General features: G+C 40.2%; 2 protein-coding genes across 2 annotated transcripts in view; both read right to left on the bottom strand.

Moving 5' to 3' along the window:
• The window catches only part of LOC145502332 (uncharacterized), a 30,038-nt gene extending 15,122 nt beyond the window's left edge, over positions 1-14,916 (bottom strand). The window contains 18 exon segments of the mRNA XM_081481600.1: positions 64-300; positions 576-764; positions 2,623-2,868; positions 3,186-3,434; positions 4,526-4,723; positions 5,473-5,664; positions 6,143-6,394; positions 6,911-7,099; positions 7,475-7,666; positions 8,187-8,381; positions 9,158-9,406; positions 9,877-10,077; positions 10,709-10,900; positions 11,238-11,432; positions 12,020-12,268; positions 12,922-13,104; positions 13,579-13,776; positions 14,206-14,916. Coding sequence (XP_081337726.1) covers positions 64-300; positions 576-764; positions 2,623-2,868; positions 3,186-3,434; positions 4,526-4,723; positions 5,473-5,664; positions 6,143-6,394; positions 6,911-7,099; positions 7,475-7,666; positions 8,187-8,381; positions 9,158-9,406; positions 9,877-10,077; positions 10,709-10,900; positions 11,238-11,432; positions 12,020-12,268; positions 12,922-13,104; positions 13,579-13,776; positions 14,206-14,554 — 3,955 coding nt within the window. The 5' untranslated portion in view covers positions 14,555-14,916.
• Positions 14,917-17,030: 2,114 nt separating this feature from the next.
• On the bottom strand, positions 17,031-18,656 carry LOC145502403 (melatonin receptor type 1B-B-like). The gene has a single exon (XM_081481721.1). It carries the CDS (start codon positions 18,559-18,561, stop codon positions 17,392-17,394), a length of 1,170 nt encoding a protein of 389 aa, XP_081337847.1. The 5' UTR covers positions 18,562-18,656; the 3' UTR covers positions 17,031-17,391.
• Positions 18,657-19,201: the final 545 nt, after the last annotated feature.

Raw genomic sequence — 19,201 nt, 5'->3', positions numbered from 1 at the left:
TAATAGAAACACAATGAATGTTTCTCGTTTCTTAATTTTGAGCTTACTGCAAATTTGCCATACCTGCTGAACGCTTTCGCCTACTGGTAACCGAAACTACCGCAGAGCACCTGACCTCCACGTTCTCTGCCTTGCACTTGTCTTTAAGTGCTGGGTCCTGACAGACCTCTTTGAAGAAAGACTCGTTCAACAGTTGGATAAAGTTCTGCTTAATTTGAGCCTGGGCTTCTGGTGTAGAACAGTCACCATAGTAGTAATGGAGATCCATTGCCATCCTGACATCGTTGGGGCGGTATACCCCTACAAATGGTATGGTGAGCAAAACAAGTTGGTTCTTTCGCGCATTATCAGAGAATCTGAATGGAGCATAACTGACAACAGAGAATAGGTCAAAATATATATTTGACTGTTAGTTGAAATAATCTGCCTACCGCCAACAGCTAGTAATGTGCTATTGCAATTTACGAGTTAAAAATGACGTGTTTTTACTCGCATAAATCTCCATACTCCTATAATTACCTCTCTCTATAGGTATACGCTATCACTCGTTAAAAATACAAGCAATGATTACTCACTTGTACAGTCTGGAAAACGATTGGTTGGCATCCAAGTTCCTGATGCTCCGCAAACCCACATACTCGAAAACAAAGGTTGAGCAAAGTCCGATTTGTTGTTGCAAAAGGGCGAACAGAACCTTCCAAACATCCACTCGTCACAACCACTTGCACCTCCTTTGGGAGGAGGCAGGTAACTGCACTCCGTGGCTGCATATGTAAAGAAAGTTACGAATTTTAATAACTTGGTATTGTTTCATTATACTCTTAGTGACGGTTCTTGTTAAAAAAGAAAACTTCATAATCATTTAATTTATCACATTGTCGCAAGCAACTCAATGTCTTATACATTATGCAAATTTATATAATAACGCAAATTATTCTCGCATTTTGATTGGTTCTCGCGGGTGACCTATTAGAGGACATACGCGCGATTGACATCATCATTAAAACGTTTTTCCCTCTTTGTTTTAAAATGGCGGAAATTTTTGAGAATTTAGATAACATTTTACGTGACCGGGTGAAAGATAAGGTAGGTGCACGAAAGTCTTGACGAGGCATTGGACAGGTACGAGAGGCAGGAAGAAGATATAAAATGCTTCTTTTTTAGCAAAAATGACGCAGAAAAAATACTCAGGTAGTCTCCCTCGGCAGTCGAGCGAGACTAAACCAAACACAAAATTGGTCAAGGTAAGAAACCATTGCTTAAAAGACCCAATGTAAAAACAAAAGAAAAAAATATGACATTAATTTATTTAAAAAATTCTCAGTCTCAAAATCATTGTTGACACGTCAATTAAAATAACCACATAACCTTGCTTTCCGACGCGAATGTTCCAGTCCGTTTCAGGGCACAGCAGCGAACAAAGTATAGCTCTACAGCTCACGGCCAACTGTATCGCAGATATATGGTTATCTTACACTATGTCAAACTGATTTGAGAATCCCCAACCACAGAGGACACAAACTTCCACTGTCACCCTTAACACTATTTTCGTTCAAAACTCGAATCCAATGGCGTCCAGTGTTGACCGCAACCGCAAGTTTTCCAAGCGTATTTTTTCAACTCCTGCATTTATCAAGGCAATTTCCAAGCTTTTCGGCTCACAGCGCTACTCTGATTTGAAAAACTGACTTGACTTTTTCAGCATTTTCTTTAAGATTTATAGATCTCGTAGTTCACTTCAGCTTTCGCTGTAAGTTTCATTCCGACGAGAAGCGACTTTCGAGTCAAGTTTGACAGTGGCGTGATTTTCCTGGACCAATCAAAATTCTTTGCTGCGCATAGCAACCAATGAGATTGCTTGATTTTGTTTAGACAATAGATTACGTCGAAGGGCTTTTTCTGTGTTTTCCAAAGTGGGCAAAGGCCGGCTTTTGAGTTATGTTGAAAGATTTTGGAATAAAAAAAAGCTGTGTCTGTAGCAGTTTGTCTCTATATCATATAAACAAATTCCGTGTTCCCGTGCGTCTGTTTAGTAATGGATCTTAGAAGACGTCAAAATGTGGTAAGAACTTGCCGCACTTTGACCGCACTGTGATCTATTACAAAACAGACGCACAGCAACATGGAATATAGTTGTTAGATGGGCAATTATCGTTGAACTGATGGAATTCTGAAGAAATCACCGTAATTTCTCATGTACGGGCAAAGGAAGGAGGCAAAACCACCCTACCAAAAAAAACAAAAAGGTAGTTGAGTTTAGCCTGCTGGCAGCGGTTTTTTTTTTCTTTTTTCTCCTTACAGTTCACTTAGACGAGTGTTAAGCGTGACCGAGTAGGGAAGAGTAGAGAACAAAAGAAGAAGCACAGACAAGGCTAAGGTGTCTTACCTCATATCCCCTGCTGAATTTCGAGAGAAAAACAGACTGCCAGCCGTATGAGTCGAGTTTAACTTTAATACCAACCTGTTTGATTAGTTTAAGCTAATGGGTTGTATCTATGTGTGCACGGAGGGTATCACAACTCACGGAAAGTCTTACAAAGATGTTTTTTTTTAAGTTTCTGTCCTTTTTTTTACTATTGAAGTTTAGGTCTAAGATCTTTAGTTAATCTACTTGCTACTTACGTTTAACTGTTAGTGAAAACTGGCAAACAGCAGGCTTGTTGTTGGGATTATTATCATAGGCTGTACAATGTATATTCCAGGTCCCCCAGTAGAACTCAGTTCCACTTTGATGACTGCATGTTATCACCAATGGACTGTTGCTGTTGTCTTTAAACTGAGGGTCATTCCACGTTACTCTTGTTCTCGTCTTCGTAGCGGTGATGTTTTGGTCTGGGGGACAATATACCACCTGGGGACCTAAATTGTCTGCGACGAAAATAAATGAAGGACTTGTGTCAATATATGCTATTGGATTGAGGTCGTCCTACCTGCCAAAATTTGTCAATGTCAAATCACTCAATGACCGTGGAGAAGGAGAAAGGGTGGTGAGTCTTCTCTTGTGGACCGAGGCATGGTGGGTGGCAGAGGACACAGTATATTGCAGCACTAAAATTTCAGACCCTGTTATCAAGACAGAGAGGAGGACACGATGACACCACGTAATTTCGCAAGATTGAACAGGGGCTGGATACTCAATTTGACATAATCCACGATACACTTAATAACATCTAATTAAGACTGACCTTCTAATATAATTCTAAACGAGCACTCTTTCTTGTTCCCACTTGCATCCCTAGCAGTGTACACAACTAAAGCAGTTCCGTTAAAGATCTGTGGGGGGCTAATCCCTGGTGGAAATACCGTCAATTGTGGAGCTAGATTGCTGTTGTCCAGCGCGACGGGTAGGGTCCAGTTAACCAATGCTGTAGAATTTGCATTGATGTTTGCACGAATATCTGAAGGACACCTCATGAACACTGGTGCAGTAACATCTATACGAATATACCAACATAAGGCATATTATGGGAAACGAAATCCAAAGAGCCGTAAGCTCTTCCTAAACACTTAACGCGTTATCTTCGCGTGTTGAAATGCAAGCACTCTGATGGGCTAAACGCCGCATTTCTGTCTTTAAATAAATGGGGGAACATTTTCGACCCGTGGAGTTTTTCTCTAGAAATACTCCTGAAAATTTGGGAGAGCGACACTTTTTTTTTTTTTTTTTACGTCAAGCCACTCATTCATTCGTGCTTCTGGATAATACAATGAACTTTTACTAGTTCTTATGGACATACGAAATTGCACAAAATTTCAAAGAAAAAAAAAGATATTTGATTAGATATAAATGGTCATTTCACCAATGGAAAGTGTCATAAAGTATTGCTGATGATAAACGTATTCTTATAGACTTCCCACACAGCCATACAGGTATAACTAAAATAATACTACTTCACATTTACAACAAAATACGTATAATCACACTGCACAAGAATCGAGTAGGTACTAGCGAACCAAACAATTATATTTACATTTGATTCTTGCAAAGTCAATTATAGTGACGTGAGTGCAAGATTAAACAAGACAAAATATAAACACAAAAATAAATAGGGAAAGCTCAAACAATTACAACAAATAAACGTGTTCAGAGATAGAGGCCTCAAATTTTGTGGAGGAGTCGTCCGATAAGTAATCAGATGGAAGACTGTTACAGTCATTGCTAGTTCTTTTCTATAGATACTATACTTATATGTGTCTACAGGATGTCTAGAGCTGGACCGAATTTCAATGGTTGAGATGATCTAGTTTTTAGAGAAGACTGTCGTTGTAAACAACTTGAAGCTGTTTGTGTATCTGGCCATGTTGGCGGTTGTTACCATTCTAACGAAGCTTACTGAGGCCGAAGAGACACGTTACAAAATCTAAATGTATTTACACCTGGGCGAGATGATACGATGAATCTCCACCTAGTTGCAGTTACAAACGATATTTAAGAATGATAATTATACATCGTATCCCGATTAATACTTTAAGTTATATGGCATATACAACATATCTTGGGGCATGTGTTTTCCAAAGCCCTTACCAAGGCATTGCAAAATTGACGATTCATTTTTGCTCCACTTTCCATCATTCCCACAAAGAATCTCAGTAGTTCCACCGTTTCCAAGGAAACCATGTCTGCATTCGAAATAGCAGATGGTTCCGCTGACTGGGAAAGACGTACACATGTGCGGATAAATAAAACCATACCGAGGTGCATTTAGGGAAGAACATGACCGTACTGAAAAAAAAAAAATCAATAGAGAAAATAGCTAAATGTAAATAGCCGTGTCGTGTCTTTAGTTTTTAACAATAGCCATGTTAGTGGTTCTATTCTAATTACAACAATGTACACGAAAACTATATGAATAGGTTAATGTTATAGACTTATAGAGCTTAATGATATACACGTTATGATATAGATGGAACCAAGTCTTTTCACATACCGGAGAAGTGTTAAGCCTAAAACGCCTAGTATACGCTACTATTTGACCCTTTAAAGATCTTTTGCAGCCTTATATTTAGACTCTATATAGACACATTAAGGAGGCTTTTTCCCCAAGAATAAAATCAGTATTTGCAATATATAGAAACGTCCTCAGATAGTAAGAAACTAGGAATACTCTGAATTTTCAAGCACTGGTAATGAAGACGATGATAGTTGATGATAGCTGTACCGCGCGCTTTCGTTTGACTACTTACTCCCGCACCCTACCTCCGACTATCATCAACTATCATTTACGTTGAGCTTGTTCAGACTCTTCTTGATAGTCAATGATAGTTTTTTTTTTTCCCGTTTCACCACGTTATGATAGTCGATAATAGTTAGGATGCTATCAAATATCGTCAACTATCGTGCACCGTTATTGACCAGGGCCTATATAACTGATAAACTTGAATAACTTTTCTTTCTCAAAATGAATACAAAGCCAAATGGGTGTGCATACTAGCAGCGTGACATGATGGTTAACAAACATATTTGCCACTTACTTTTACAGACTGGTACTGGTTCGTCCCAGTATCCTGTAATATGGCCCGGTTTCTTAAGGCAGGTAAGAATGTCAGACCCGAGCAAGTTGTACCCATCGTTGCACGTCATTTTACATGTGGAGCCGTAGGTGTTATCACATTCTCCCTCTACAAAGCCGTTCAGTGGAGGAAACAACGTTTGGCATCGTAAAACTATAGACGAACGGAAAATATGACATGTTAGAACGATTATTCAGCAACGGTCATCAATTTTGTATTCACTGGCTAACTTAGAAAGCGCATACAATAATCACAGTAATAAAAATAATCAATATTCATTAAATGTCTATATGTCGCACAATTTTGACACGTAATATTAAATTGTAACCACACGTTTTTTTTTTTTTTTTTTTTTTTTTTTACAGAAAAATGCATTCAAACCATTATGTGACCAATTTGTTGCAAATGAACGTTGCCAAAAACAGTTATCTTTTTTTTTTAAAGTTACAAGAGGCAGGACCTGCAAATTAGCGCTCAATTTAAACAACTGTTGAGTTGTCAGCTATGTCTATAGAGACTGTCTTAAAAAGGCCTTTCGTATTTGATGCTGAGGTTTGTTAACAATACGCAATTGCCATTGCTTTACAGGATACCTAATCTGCACTTTCAGTGCCGTTCGCAAATGGCTTACCCTCGACTGTCACGAAAAACGTGCAGAGTTTGTAATTCCCTGCTGCGTCGCTGGCGTTGTAAGTGATCCGGTGTCGTCCTTGGTAGAATCTATTTACGGTTGGCACACCATATTCGGTCACACCCGTTACCACGCCAGAGTTATCAGTGGCAACCACTGGTGTCCAGTTTACTGTGGTATAGTTGTTAGCCCTGTCTGCGTAACGTTTGATATCACTGGGGCAAGTAACGCCAAAGGAGGGTCTTTCCACGTCTGCAAGTATTTAAATATATCAATTAACAGTAGAATAATTAATGAAGTCAACAGCTTGAACGAGCAATATCACAGATGAAGAACACTCGGTCGGTTTTAAAATAAATAAATAAAAATCAATCAATCAATCAATCAACCAATGATTAATTTTATTTAATTCTAAAATATATTTAACACTGTTGTGCTAATTGAGGACTCCGCAAATAAACAAACACAGCTTGCAAATAGAACATAAATAATTAATAATCTCACTTGGTGGGAGGCTGACCAGTTAGCTATTTACGAAAGTCAGTCAAGCGCTTGAACTCGAGACTACGAACAGCAAATCCAGATAACGGTAAGGTGAGGTTTGAACCAGGGACCTTCAGATTTCAAATCCGACGCCCTAGACTAATCGGCCATGCTGCCTCCCAAAAGCTCACGGAATAAAACAATTTCAAGGTCTTTTTTTCTGCCCCACACCAGGCCGTAATACGAAGACACAGAAAAAATTAACTTCTTGGAAGATAAACCAACCTTTGCAAACAGAAGTGGTGTTTTTCGACCACTGACCGTCGCTAAGGCATGTCGCTATTGGTTCTCCATGCAGCCTGTAGCCTTTGGGACAAGAAAAGTGGCATGTAGTATCGTATTCAGGAGAAGTCGTGCAGGAGTGTGGTGTCACCTGACCATCCGTTGGAGGTAGAAGGACCTTACAGCGGACAACTGTACCAAAAAAATAAAACAAGTAAAATCTTATTCAGTAAATGTTTTAGGAATTTTGTGCTGACATGAGAATTCCTCATCAAACGTTTGCGGACAAAAAGTTATTTGTTTACTTCTCTGAAACTATAAACTTTTAACAAATCGACCCTAAAATAGTTCACACATATATCTCTCTTCTCATCTCTCTTTTCTCCTCTATACCTAGCTGCTTAGATTGAACAAAAAAGAAAGGGTTGCGTGCTAATCCTAACCACATTTTCAGACTTGGAATACCGATTTTATAGGATCAATAAAGTTTCGCCTTCTGCGTATCGGCGTAAATGTGTTTTGTAAAAGCTTGTCGCAACTATTCCTCTTTTTTGCTGCTTCCCTTACCTTGACAGTACGGTTCTTCACCAGACCATGTGCCATTTGCTAGACAGACCCTCTCAGTCGAGCCGTTAACCCGGTGGTAGCCACGGGCGCAGTATAAAAGGCATTTGTCACCAAAAACGTTGAACAAGGAACCGCCTCCGCAGCCAGACTGTATGCTGTGAGGAGGGGGGAAGAGTCGAGCACACTTCACCACTAAGGAAAGATAAATTAACGTGACTTATTACTTTGTGCACTTGGTGGACTTACGAGCTAGAAAGATCGACTTTTAAACATCGACGAAGCACTTTTTTTTTTTATACAGTCAGAATTCTGTCTATAAAGGTTTTCAGAAAATATGAACCACTTGTGCAGAAGTTTCCTGTACGATTGCAAAAGGCTATTAACCATTTTCATGGTGCTTTCCTTTTCCCTGCCATCAAATTAAAGGCGATTTTTACTTCCAGCTTACTGGGAATGAAAGTTACCTGGCAAAAGAAATATAAATAGGCAAAGATTAACTTGCGTGGAAATGTTTCATTATTGCTTTGAAGGTCTATTGATTTTAGGCGGAGGCTGTAAGAAGAGCAAATAAGGTAAATCTGAAAATTGAAAACCTTATGTATGTTTGTTTGTTTGTTAGTTTCGTTGTCGTTGTTGTTGTTTCTTTTTCTAGGTGTGGCGGGGGGGGGGGTGGGGGCTCTGACATGAACTTAAATATTGTTTTTTTACATACGTTCACATTTCGTCTCATTTCCCGTCTAGACACCCACGGACGTAACTGAATCTTTCTCGCAGACTCTGCGGTCAGAGCCTCTCATGGTGTGGCCATCCTGACAAAAGAAGGAGCATTCAGATCCGTACTGATTGTCTTTGGTACACTGTAAGGAACCTCCAGCTGGAGAATACAACTTTGGCAGGCAGCGGACCACTTAAAAAGGTAACAGTAGTACAAAATTGTGATTTCTTCCGAGTGCATGGACGTACTATTTGTCAATCTATTAAAGGATGTTAGCAAACGAGGATGACGAACGATGAACATTGAATCGATTTCGTGCTTTGCATGGCATATTTAACAGGTATTCTTTAGGAAGTGAATAATACTCATTAGCCCGAGATAGCGAACCAATCAGATTGCTTGAAACACCAAGATCACTGAGTGCGCTCATACTAAATAACACTTATTCACTGAAGCGGAGGTGAATAGTGCGCAACCACTTTCACGGACACTGAGGTAACTAGCCTGTGTCATGATCACAGCCGCCCTTACGGAAACAGACAGGCTATGACGTAACTAATGGACCAAAAAAGTGTCTTAGTTCTAACAACAAACCGACAAATGGTCGGAAAATTTTAGTCAACCCCGAGTTAACCAATCAGATCGAACATGTGATAGGTACTATTCACTTATGAGGTATATACTAAAATGATTAAAAAAAAGAGAAAAAAAAAAAGAAAAAAACCTTCGAGATATGTTAGTGCAAAAAGCCCTTAGTGTGCCTAAATAATCGTTGTAAAATTTTGACTTTTTTTAACTCTACGCACGCATAATGTCATGCTCCATGCATAGTAGAAGAGGAAAAATCTTTTATCCATGCATGTTCTTTCAATCAGAGCTGATATTTTTCAGAGCTCGATCACAAGCGCTTATTCTGATGAGGCAAATGCTGCAAACAAATATTCCCGCGCGGGACATATGCAAATTACCTGAAACGAAGACTTTAAATTTGCATTCGGCAACGTTCCCTGTTTTGTCTAAAGCCAAGTACCGGATGTTGTGTTCTCCAGCAGGAAATAAGTCCCCAGGTAGTTTCCCATAGCGTGTTATGTTGGGAATGAGGCCGGAGTTGTCTGTAGCTGAAGGATGAGACCAAGTGACCTGTGTCGACGTTGTACCTCTGTCAGCGGTGGCTACAATATTTGATGGGCAGTTTGAAAATACTGGTGCCGAGACATCTATAAACGAAAAGAATATATCCTTTACAACAAGAAGACGAAACTATACACAAGTCATTGTTGAACCTCGACTGTTATACGAAGAGACTAACAAAGCCAAACAGCATCATAGACAGCAGCAAAAGACTTATCATCACATTCTCCCCACCTCCCTCTCTTTGATATTTCTCCTGCTCCTCCTGCTGCTCCTGCTACTACTACTTTTCCTCATCATCTTCCTCATATTCCCCCTTACCATCATCGTTACCATCGTTAAGAACAACAACGACAACATCTACAATGTTATTTTTCTTTAATCTGCTCTGTTTTCAATTTAAACCACATTTCATTTAAGCGCTACTTGTCCTATTGCACTTCTCTAATATTAAAGGTTTCATAGTTAGCTTGGTAAAAATCTATATTTGAAACATGACGATTCACAATAGGTGTTACCATGTCGTAAGCTGAGTTTCGTAAAGTTACCAACTCACCCTTGCACCATGGATTCCCTAATGGAGACCAGGTCTTCTGCTGGTTACAAGTCTTAAGCCCAGGCCCATGGTGTTGATATCCGCTCCTGCAGGTGAACCGGCAATCTGTTGCGTAATGAATGACAGCGCTTGCATTGGTGCAGAATGAGGGGGTGATGTCCAGTCCTTTCGACGTAATAGTAATTGAAGGACAGGTGATCGCTGCAAGGCAACACAACATTATTGATGGATCATTTCTTACGTCATTTAGCGCAACCTAAGCTTTAAGCCTGGTGACAATTTATAACGAGACAAGAAATCTAAAGTCATTTTTATTAAAAACAAAAAACAAAAAACAAAAAACTAAAATTTGTGAATAGGTCTTGATAGATAATTCTGCCCAGTAGAGTTGCCTGCCGAGACAACACTAGGGCCTTAACCTTGTGTTCGGAGATGTTCAAAGCCCGATTAAGCTAATCCAGGATTGACCTAAATTTTGATGTCAATGGTTTTGCAACATTTCGGTGAAGTTTTCTTCTTATATCGTTTGGCCTTTAGTTTTGAGATGGGGTAATCTCAAACTAAACAAAACAAAGGAAGTAGAAAACATACAAGAAAAAAATAATACTTAAGTTAATTTTTAACTCTGAGTTTGTGTTAACTGGGTCTTTAAAAAAACCGGCGCAGAAGATTAAAGATAGGGAGGAGGTCATTTACTTCACACAGGTTAAAAAACACTTTGTTTTTCTCTTTTCGAAACTGTATTTACCTGCGTTTAGATTTTTTTTTCTTAATCTACATCGACGACAAACAGCAATCCCGTTTCCCATAAACGTGGATATCATTTCCTTACCTTGGCACTGAAGTTCGGTTCCACTCCACTGTCCAGTTTCCAGACAAGTTCTTTTCTGTGATCCTCCTACAGCCTCGTATCCCAACATACAACTGAAATAGCAGGATGTGCTGTAGCTAGAGCTTGGACCACCGCAGCCGTACCCGGACTGAATGGCGTGATCAGGAGTGTTTAGAGATGGACAGTGGATAGCTAAGACATAAATAGCAAACGATTAGTTCGAAAGCACTAGAGGTACTGATGGAGAGAAACCACGACAGGGCAAATTCCTGTCTGAATGCCGAGGAGAAAGCTGCGATAGACTAGCATCTCATCCAGGGGGGAGCAAGACTCCTTCAAATCTGTTTTTTTGTTTTGTTTTGTTTTGTTTTGTTTTTTTTGCAAAACAATAGGAAAAAAAAAAGAATTTCAACTAGAGCTTCTTTGGCATGATCAAAGAAAGTATGGTTCCATGCAAGCCATCTTGTCAAGAATGTTTCTTAGTTTACCACACATTATGAAGGAATGGACAAAACATGCCCATACTTACTTTCACAGGAAGTTGTATTTCCTGTCCATTGGGCCACATTTGTCCCTGCTATCTTGTCGCACTTTCTCTCAACAGATCCTTTCAATTCATACCCCTTGTAGCATGCCAGTCGGCATAAGCTTCCATAGACATTTCCACAGGCCGCATTCTCCAGTCTGCCGTTTGCAGGTGCGAACAGTACAGAACATCGAAGAGCTAAAATGAAATATGATTAGGTGAAATAACCGTCCTGGGGCATTGGGTTTGAGAAGTTATTAAATAACAACGACTTATTCCTAATCAAATTTGTTGATACTGACGGATAGAATGTAACAAAGGTAGTTTCTACAAAGAATGCTAACACCTCTGAGAAGACTATTTCATTCAACGAAAAACTGAATTGTTTCTCCGCGCGTTCACTTGATCTCTTCACAACAATCATTTCTTTAGCATTATACTTTGCTTTTGAAGTTTAATTCCTTATTTTTTTTAGATCCAGGTCCCATTATTGATAAACCTGAAGGAGCCACGCTGTTTAAAATGGCCTTCATTTTAAGATATACCTTTTGATAGGCAGTATTATTTTTTCTGTTCTCAATTATATAATGCTAACTCTTCTTTTTAACGTTTTTTTTTTTTTTCAACTATATGTTTCACATGAAAAAACCGTTCATTTATTTAAATAAATTCAAAGGAACGAGAGCCATTTTCCCACAATTAGATTATTAGCATGCATGCCTTGATTGGTTGATTAATTGTTGTTGTTGTTGTTGTTGTTTTCATATACGCCAAAACATTCTTACCTTGAACAGTAATTCGAAAGTAGCAGAGTTTCGTGTTTCCCGACGGATCTGTAGCAATGTAGACCACGGTATGGCTTCCCTCAGAAAAAACGTGTGGTGACGTCACTTGAGGGGACACAGTAACGCTAGCTTGATCGTTATCTGTAGCTGTAACTGGTCCCCAGCTCACTGTGGCTGAAGATTTTCCTTCATCCGCGAAAACACTTTGTGCAGATGGACAGGTTTCGCCAAATGAAGGTGATTCATTGTCTTTAAACAGAAAAAAACAATATTGGATTTAATTGCATGTTACCTGACTTGCAGCTATTGACGCATATAGATATAGCAAGGCATTCAGTCACTCAGTCACTCAGTCTCTCATGATCAGTCTCTCATGATCAGTCACTCATGATCAGTCACTCATGATCAGTCACTCATGATCAGTCACTCATGATCAGTCACTCATGATCAGTCACTCAGCCACTCAGCCATTCAGCCACTCAGCCATTCAGCCACTCAGCCACTCAGCCACTCAGCCACTCAGCCACTCAGCCACTCAGCCACTCAGCCACTCAGCCACTCAGCCACTCAGCCGCTCAGCCGCTCAGCCACTCAGCCACTCAGCCGCTCAGCCGCTCAGCCGCTCAGCCGCTCAGCCGCTCAGCCGCTCAGCCGCTCAGCCGCTCAGCCGCTCAGCCGCTCAGCCGCTCAGCCGCTCAGCCGCTCAGCCGCTCAGCCGCTCAGTCACTCAGTCACTCAGTCGCTTAGTCGCTTAGTCGCCCAGAAGCTCTGTCACTCAATAACTCAGTCACTCAGACCCTCTAACTGCATTTTCTTTCGTCTGGTGCTGTTTATGCGTAACTATGCAGCATCAACCAGTACTTTGCAATTAACAAAGCTCTACGTATGATGTAAAGATTTACCCTGACAGTGAAATCCTCCTTGTGTCCAGAAGCCATTGTTACACGTGTTCGAACTAGGCCCAGTGCGTGCGTAGCCTGCGCTACATTCGTAAGAACATACTTGACCATGGAGAGGTTTTGTTTTACAAATATCAGGAGTGATCTGACCATGGTCCGGGGCACTTAGGGCTTGACACTCGAACACTGAAAAAAGGACCATCCGTAAGTAATTTTTATAGAATATTCGCCAAAGCGGATCAGCAGCCCTTTAAGACTAAGTTATCTTATTGTAAACTTCTGTTGTCAAACACAATTGTCGTGCATGAAAATCTTAATTAAATCCTTCCGCCAAAAGCCTCGATCGTTTTGTTCAGCACATAGAATCGAGACCTGATCGGAAGATGAGTCAATTTTAATCACAGCGTTCGGGTTTGCGTTGCATTTTTGAAAGCCATAAACGAAATTTGACGCATGTATGCAATCAAACCGGAAACATGATTTTTCTAGTTCTGATATTTGATTTCACCTAGAGCGCAAGGCAGTAAAGCATTTGGTCACATGTGACTGAAAATGCAATGTCTCTGGCGGCTTTGTCTTTGCTTAGTCCCATGCATCGTAATTATTTCTTTTCTTTTGTCAAGAACCCGAGCCCAAACTGCCCAAAAACATTCCTTTTACCTCGACAGTTTGGAGTTGATCTTGGATCCCACTCGCCGTCGCTGCCACAAACAGAGCTTGAAGGTCCGTCTAATTTATATCCATTATTACAAGTGACCGTGCAATAAGTGCCAGAGTGCACCTGTGAATTACTGTTACAAGGTGACGATATCTGTCCATTACTTGGCGGCGGCCAATCGCTTGTGTGACAAGAGATTCCTAAAAAACGTAAGCAAAACCATCAACGCCTTGTTTTCAAAACGTGCAAACTAATTTGAAAAGATCGTTTCTTTTCGCATCGTAGAAGGAGGCGCGGTGGACAAATAGTAAGGGCGCCAAGATCTAGATTGAACATCCGGGTCAGCACTATGTATAAATGGGTAGCGGAGAATTTACCGATGGCGGCAGCACACGTGCGACGTAATAAGATGTGTAATAAGATGCGTCTTTGGTCAACAAAAATGACTGTAAGTTAACGGTGCTTAAATATAATAATGTTTTGCGTTGGTGAGAACCACCCTTAATGTAGCACCTGTTTGTAGCTAAATGATGGAATACATTTTAATGTGATCAAGGAGCATTTACTGCGCGTTTAACTGTCTAAATGTTGTTAACCAACACTTCCCCAAAAAAGCCGAAATCACGTACGTCTGCATCTCTTTCCCGAGTAAAGCTCGTAACCAGGATAGCATCTACAGCTGTGACTACCAACATAGTTTACGCATATATGTTCGCATCCTCCGTTGCCGTAGTCACATTCATTGCAGTCTATCCGCTTGCTACTACTTCCGCTGCAGCCATGCCCACCGTGAGCTGGGGAAGGATCGTTGCAATAGCGGTATCTGGTTTTATATCCATTTGAGCACTGGGTTTCCTGCCAGCTAACTGGCTGCCATCGGCCCCATCCGCCATGTCTCGGCGCTAGAAAAGAGAGAATACATGTTTGCGCTTTAGTTCTCCAGCCAACATTGTTGTTGTTTAGATCCTTGTTAATCATTAACTAGACACCTAGCAGTGCGAGCGAACGAATAACAATTAGACGTGAGGGTCGTGAGCTGAGAAAAGATGAAAATGGTCAGCTGAGAGATGACACGTTTTTATTGAACTGGCAGCTGAGATCTGGGATCCGCAAAATTTACTGGCAGCTGACAAATAAAACGGGCTTAACTTTTAACCGATAGCTGAGAAATCTCCAAAAATTTAGCTGATAGTGAGATTTAATCACCTCCATCCAGATTTATGTCGGATTTTGAGTTTCAGGATTGAAGCCCTTTGTTCGTAATTCGTTTCAATCTTTCCAGACCTGAACCATTCTTGTTCCTTTTATTTGTTTTATAATAGGTTTGTTTGATGGCAGTTTTTACTTTGCAAAATGGCCTTAGCCATGTAAGATAGAGCTGTAAGATATAACCAAGTATATGAAGTAAAAGAAGGTTTCTAGATCGTGCTGTGTTTATTATGAGAAGCACTGATTTAAACTCGCACTTTACATCCGCACTACCGCCTTCGCAGGGTTATCACTGTCCACACTCAGAACGCTCAAAAACGCTGACACGTTATGAGGAAAAAAAAATAACTATGATTCACTGATTTGCACGGGATGTGACTGACGTCAGTGCTTTCGAAAGCCTCCGTTTCCCGAAACCACCAAAAAGTGAAACTCATTTACTCCTCTTCCGTTAAAATGCACGCCAGGCTACATTTATTTATTGTTTAACATGGGAAGGGCTCGCAAGTTTTGCCAATAAATAAAAATTCTATAAAAGTACCGTCCCAACTAGTGAGGGTATAAGGCGGAAGGAGTTTGTGAAATGGCATTTGGCATGACTTGCGTAATGGCAAAATTATGTGGAATGTGATATATGCAGAATGCTCAAGAAATTAATTCAACTTGAAAGGCTGCCCTTTCTACAGTTCTGATCACCTTGGATCATTAGTTGCGTCTGACAGCCCAGAGAGTGAATAATCTCAAGTTAGTTATCGATCTCAATCACAACAAAATGTTGAAAAGCAAGCCCCGGGTTGTGCAGAGTGCAAGTTTTGTGCATAACTGAAATATTTCTCGTAATGGCAGCTGGTTAAATCAAATTTGTTTTTAAGATTTTGTACGTTGGCTTTCCAAGATTATTAACTATAGAGACCTATGTAGAATTTTTCAGTGCGTTGATCGCGCCGTTGGACAGTAACGAAGCCGTTGGCCCTGTTCCATCACATCCACAAGTAAAACTTGAAGCTTACATAGAAAAACAAACAAAAAAAAAAACTCACGGAGAATAATAATAATAAAAATAACAACAACAACAACAAAAATAATAATACTAACAATAATAATAATAATAATAATAATTTTTTAATTTTTTTTTTTAATAATAATAATAATGTTTATTAGTGGCTTATAAAAAATTACAACTGTAAAAATTCTTAGGACAGTATATATGTCAGGCAAATACTAACTTACACACGAATTACAAATTACACTCATTCTTTACAGCCCTTATAAATTTGTCTATTGTCATTTGTCGAAAAAATTTAAATAAGAATAGTAAACAGTACTCTACACATTTAAATGGCAAAAAACTCTACTTTAAAAATACACTGTAATAATAATAATAATAATGATGATGATGATGATGATATTTGGCCAGGAGGCTCCGATCACCGGAGTGGTTTTCAGGGAAATCCTGAAAAAAAAGTTGTGGTCGCCAGGATCGTCGGGTAATGCGCTAACCACTTTCAAAAGCCTTACTGGTCACAGAAGACCCACAGGTATAAGACTGCTGGGTTTATACCCCTACGAGGAGCGACAAGGGCTTAGGAACAATTGCTGAAAGACAATATTTGAGCCCCAATTCAGTTTATTGGACAAAGTTACAAAAGCCTCGTAAATTCCAGCCAGCCCAAGTTAAGTTAAGTTAAACTGAATTTATTTCAGTGTTCTATAAAGGGGTCTGGCAATCAAAGTAACTTGTTTAACAATTGGTCACTTGAGCATGGGTTGATATCCCCTAATATGCACTTCCACATCGGTTAAATGTTATATTAGTTTAATCCCCGTGTACTTCCCTTTGTATTGACATTTGTAAGGCGTGTTCACCTATTTGCCTTGATACTAAGCCTTGTTAATTCGCCGCGCCAAATTGACCCATTTCATAAGGTGGCGTGCTGAGCCAATAAACTGTACTAGACAAAACTACATGCCTGGCTGCTCTAGCATACCAGTTTTGTAATGAAGTAAAATTCAAATACAGGAGAGAAAATATGAATTCCAGTTCGCTTCAATTTGTTTCCGCAAAACTGACAAAACCTGAGCAATTCGTGAAGCTAAACTCCTTGGAAAATGTTATGCCACGCGGTATACTATGCCGGAAAAGGTTTTTTAATCGTGGCGATTTTTAATTTTGTTTAAGTATTGATTAGTTCGTTATTTATTTCTCAATTTTGAGAAGCGTACATTTTTTCAAGTTAGTGAGAGTCATAACCAGTGCTGAAGTCAACAATCCTGAAACAACATTAGGAACACTGATTGCTTGTTTAGTTTATTGCTTAACCTACTTCCATGGCGGCCATGTTGGTGTCCTTTGGAGGGACACCAACATGGCGGATCCATATTAAGTCTTGTAATTTTCTGAACATCGTTTTCCCTAAAACTTTCTTCTGACCACTACTGATTGAGCCTAAATTGCTCTTAAATGTTTCTCTTTACCTGCCGTTCACCTATTTTGATTCTTGATTTTATTCATGCGTGCAAACATGTTTCATTCTATCGATGAAGACCAAGAACAGCAGGATCAATACTAGCATAACTTTTGAAATAAACCAGTTGATCATTCGCCTCTATAAACAAGTATTTTCTGATTTGGGCGATGCAAGTCCAAGATCTACCGACCTTATTCGACAAATTTCACCCATTTCGACAGAAAGACTGACCAAAGAAGTATCATCATGCAAATTCGGTCGGCGCACGCGCCGAAACAATTCCATGTTTGGAGTCTCAGCTGTATCCTCATTCTTTGCTCGTCTGTCATCAGTTACCTCAACTTCATGCCAGTGTTTACAGAGGACAATCTTACGGAATTCTCTTCGAAATGCGGGATTCATCCCAGCATATATGAAAGGGTTAATTGTATTCGACAAATAAAAGAGAAACATGCAAAAGAGCTCAACGTTTCGAGGCATTATCGCGACAAGACGAAAGCGACGGAGAATAACGATGATCCAGAACGGTACCCAGCAGATCATGAAGGCGAAGACGACTGCGAATAGAGACTTGCTGAGTTTGATTTCATGATTGGTGATACCCTTGCTTTTTCGCCATTTACGGCTTCTTTCCCGAGCGCTTTCTCGTCTTTGAATCGTCGTAGCTGCAGATGCATTGTGCTGTCGGATCATCTGCGCGACTTTTGTATGGCTGAATGTAGTTGATATCAACGGTGTTAAAAAGAAAAACGTAAGGACGATGCCGTAGTTAATAGATTTGCCTGTTTCGCTGAGGTGTGCGATAGAGCACTGGGCGTAGCCTGGGACAAATTCGTACGCTTGAAGACCGAGCAATCGAGGAACCACCGCGTAACATGCAACGAAACTCCACACAGAGGCAAGCAAAGCGCGCGACTTTCTCGCGGAAAACAGTCTCTTGTACTGCTGATCCGACTTGCATATCCTCACATAACGATTTACAGCTGTTAAGCCCATGGTCACAGGAGAAACGTAGATAACAAACAGGCTGAAGAAGGCGTGAAGTTGGCAGAGCGTTCCGCCGACAATCCAGTTGCCTGCTATCAATACGCTCGCACTTATGGGCATCACAAACACAGCAGAGAGCAAATCGCTTACAGCCAAAGCGATAATGTACAAGTTTGTCGTCGTTCGGAGACGACTATTCTTGCAAACCGAAATACAAACCAAGGTGTTTCCAATTAGAGCCAAAACGTTCAAGGTTATGAGGAAGCTGACTTCTATAACGATCAAACTGAGACTTCGTGAGCTCAAATCGTCCGGCATCATAGCGACATAGGCGCATCAAATTGATCTAACTGCTCAAGGGTTTGCTACAAAGCCTCAGCAAAGGTTTGTCATTTTGGTTTTAGCTAGCTTTCAGCTACCGGCGTCACATTTTAATCCCAGTATTTCGCTTTCACCAGTGGAGATGTCAATTGTCCATCCAATTTCCAAATTTACATATTCGTTAGCATATTGTTGACGACATTTCTTACAGTCTGTACTTTCGAAACTTCGGCTGTGTCTCGCGAGAGTAATTTTTTTTGAGAATTTGAGAGATTACTCGAGTCTACACCCGCTAAGTAGTTTTGATTCCTGTTTCATCGACCAGCGAATGTTCTAGATTCGCTAAGTTTCCCAAATAGACAGATTTGGACTCCATACAGCATCCTCCAGGCTTCATTTTCATTTCCGCGTACCTTTCAGCGTTTTAGAGATGTAGAATTTCGCGTGCAAAACGGTAGACTCTCCATCTTCAATCTCCCAGCAAAACGTGCCCTCCGCCTCAGCCCGGGAAAAGGAAGCTCTTATATAAGAAAGAGCTAGTATATCATATTCCTTATTTATCAATTGTTTGAGAAACTATTTAATGTGAACAAACGCCTTTGATTGTATTCCAGTGGGATCACATTTGTCTTCATGAGCA

Source organism: Orbicella franksi, chromosome 11 (genome assembly GCF_964199315.1).
Source record: "Orbicella franksi chromosome 11, jaOrbFran1.1, whole genome shotgun sequence".
NCBI lineage: Eukaryota > Metazoa > Cnidaria > Anthozoa > Scleractinia > Merulinidae > Orbicella > Orbicella franksi.
This window is presented reverse-complemented; position numbering and strand designations above follow the sequence as displayed.

Coding starts and splice junctions, on each gene's coding strand:
- LOC145502403 (XM_081481721.1), bottom strand. CDS start 18,561: ATGATGCCGGACGATTTGAGCTCACGAAGTCTCAGTTTGATCGTTATA.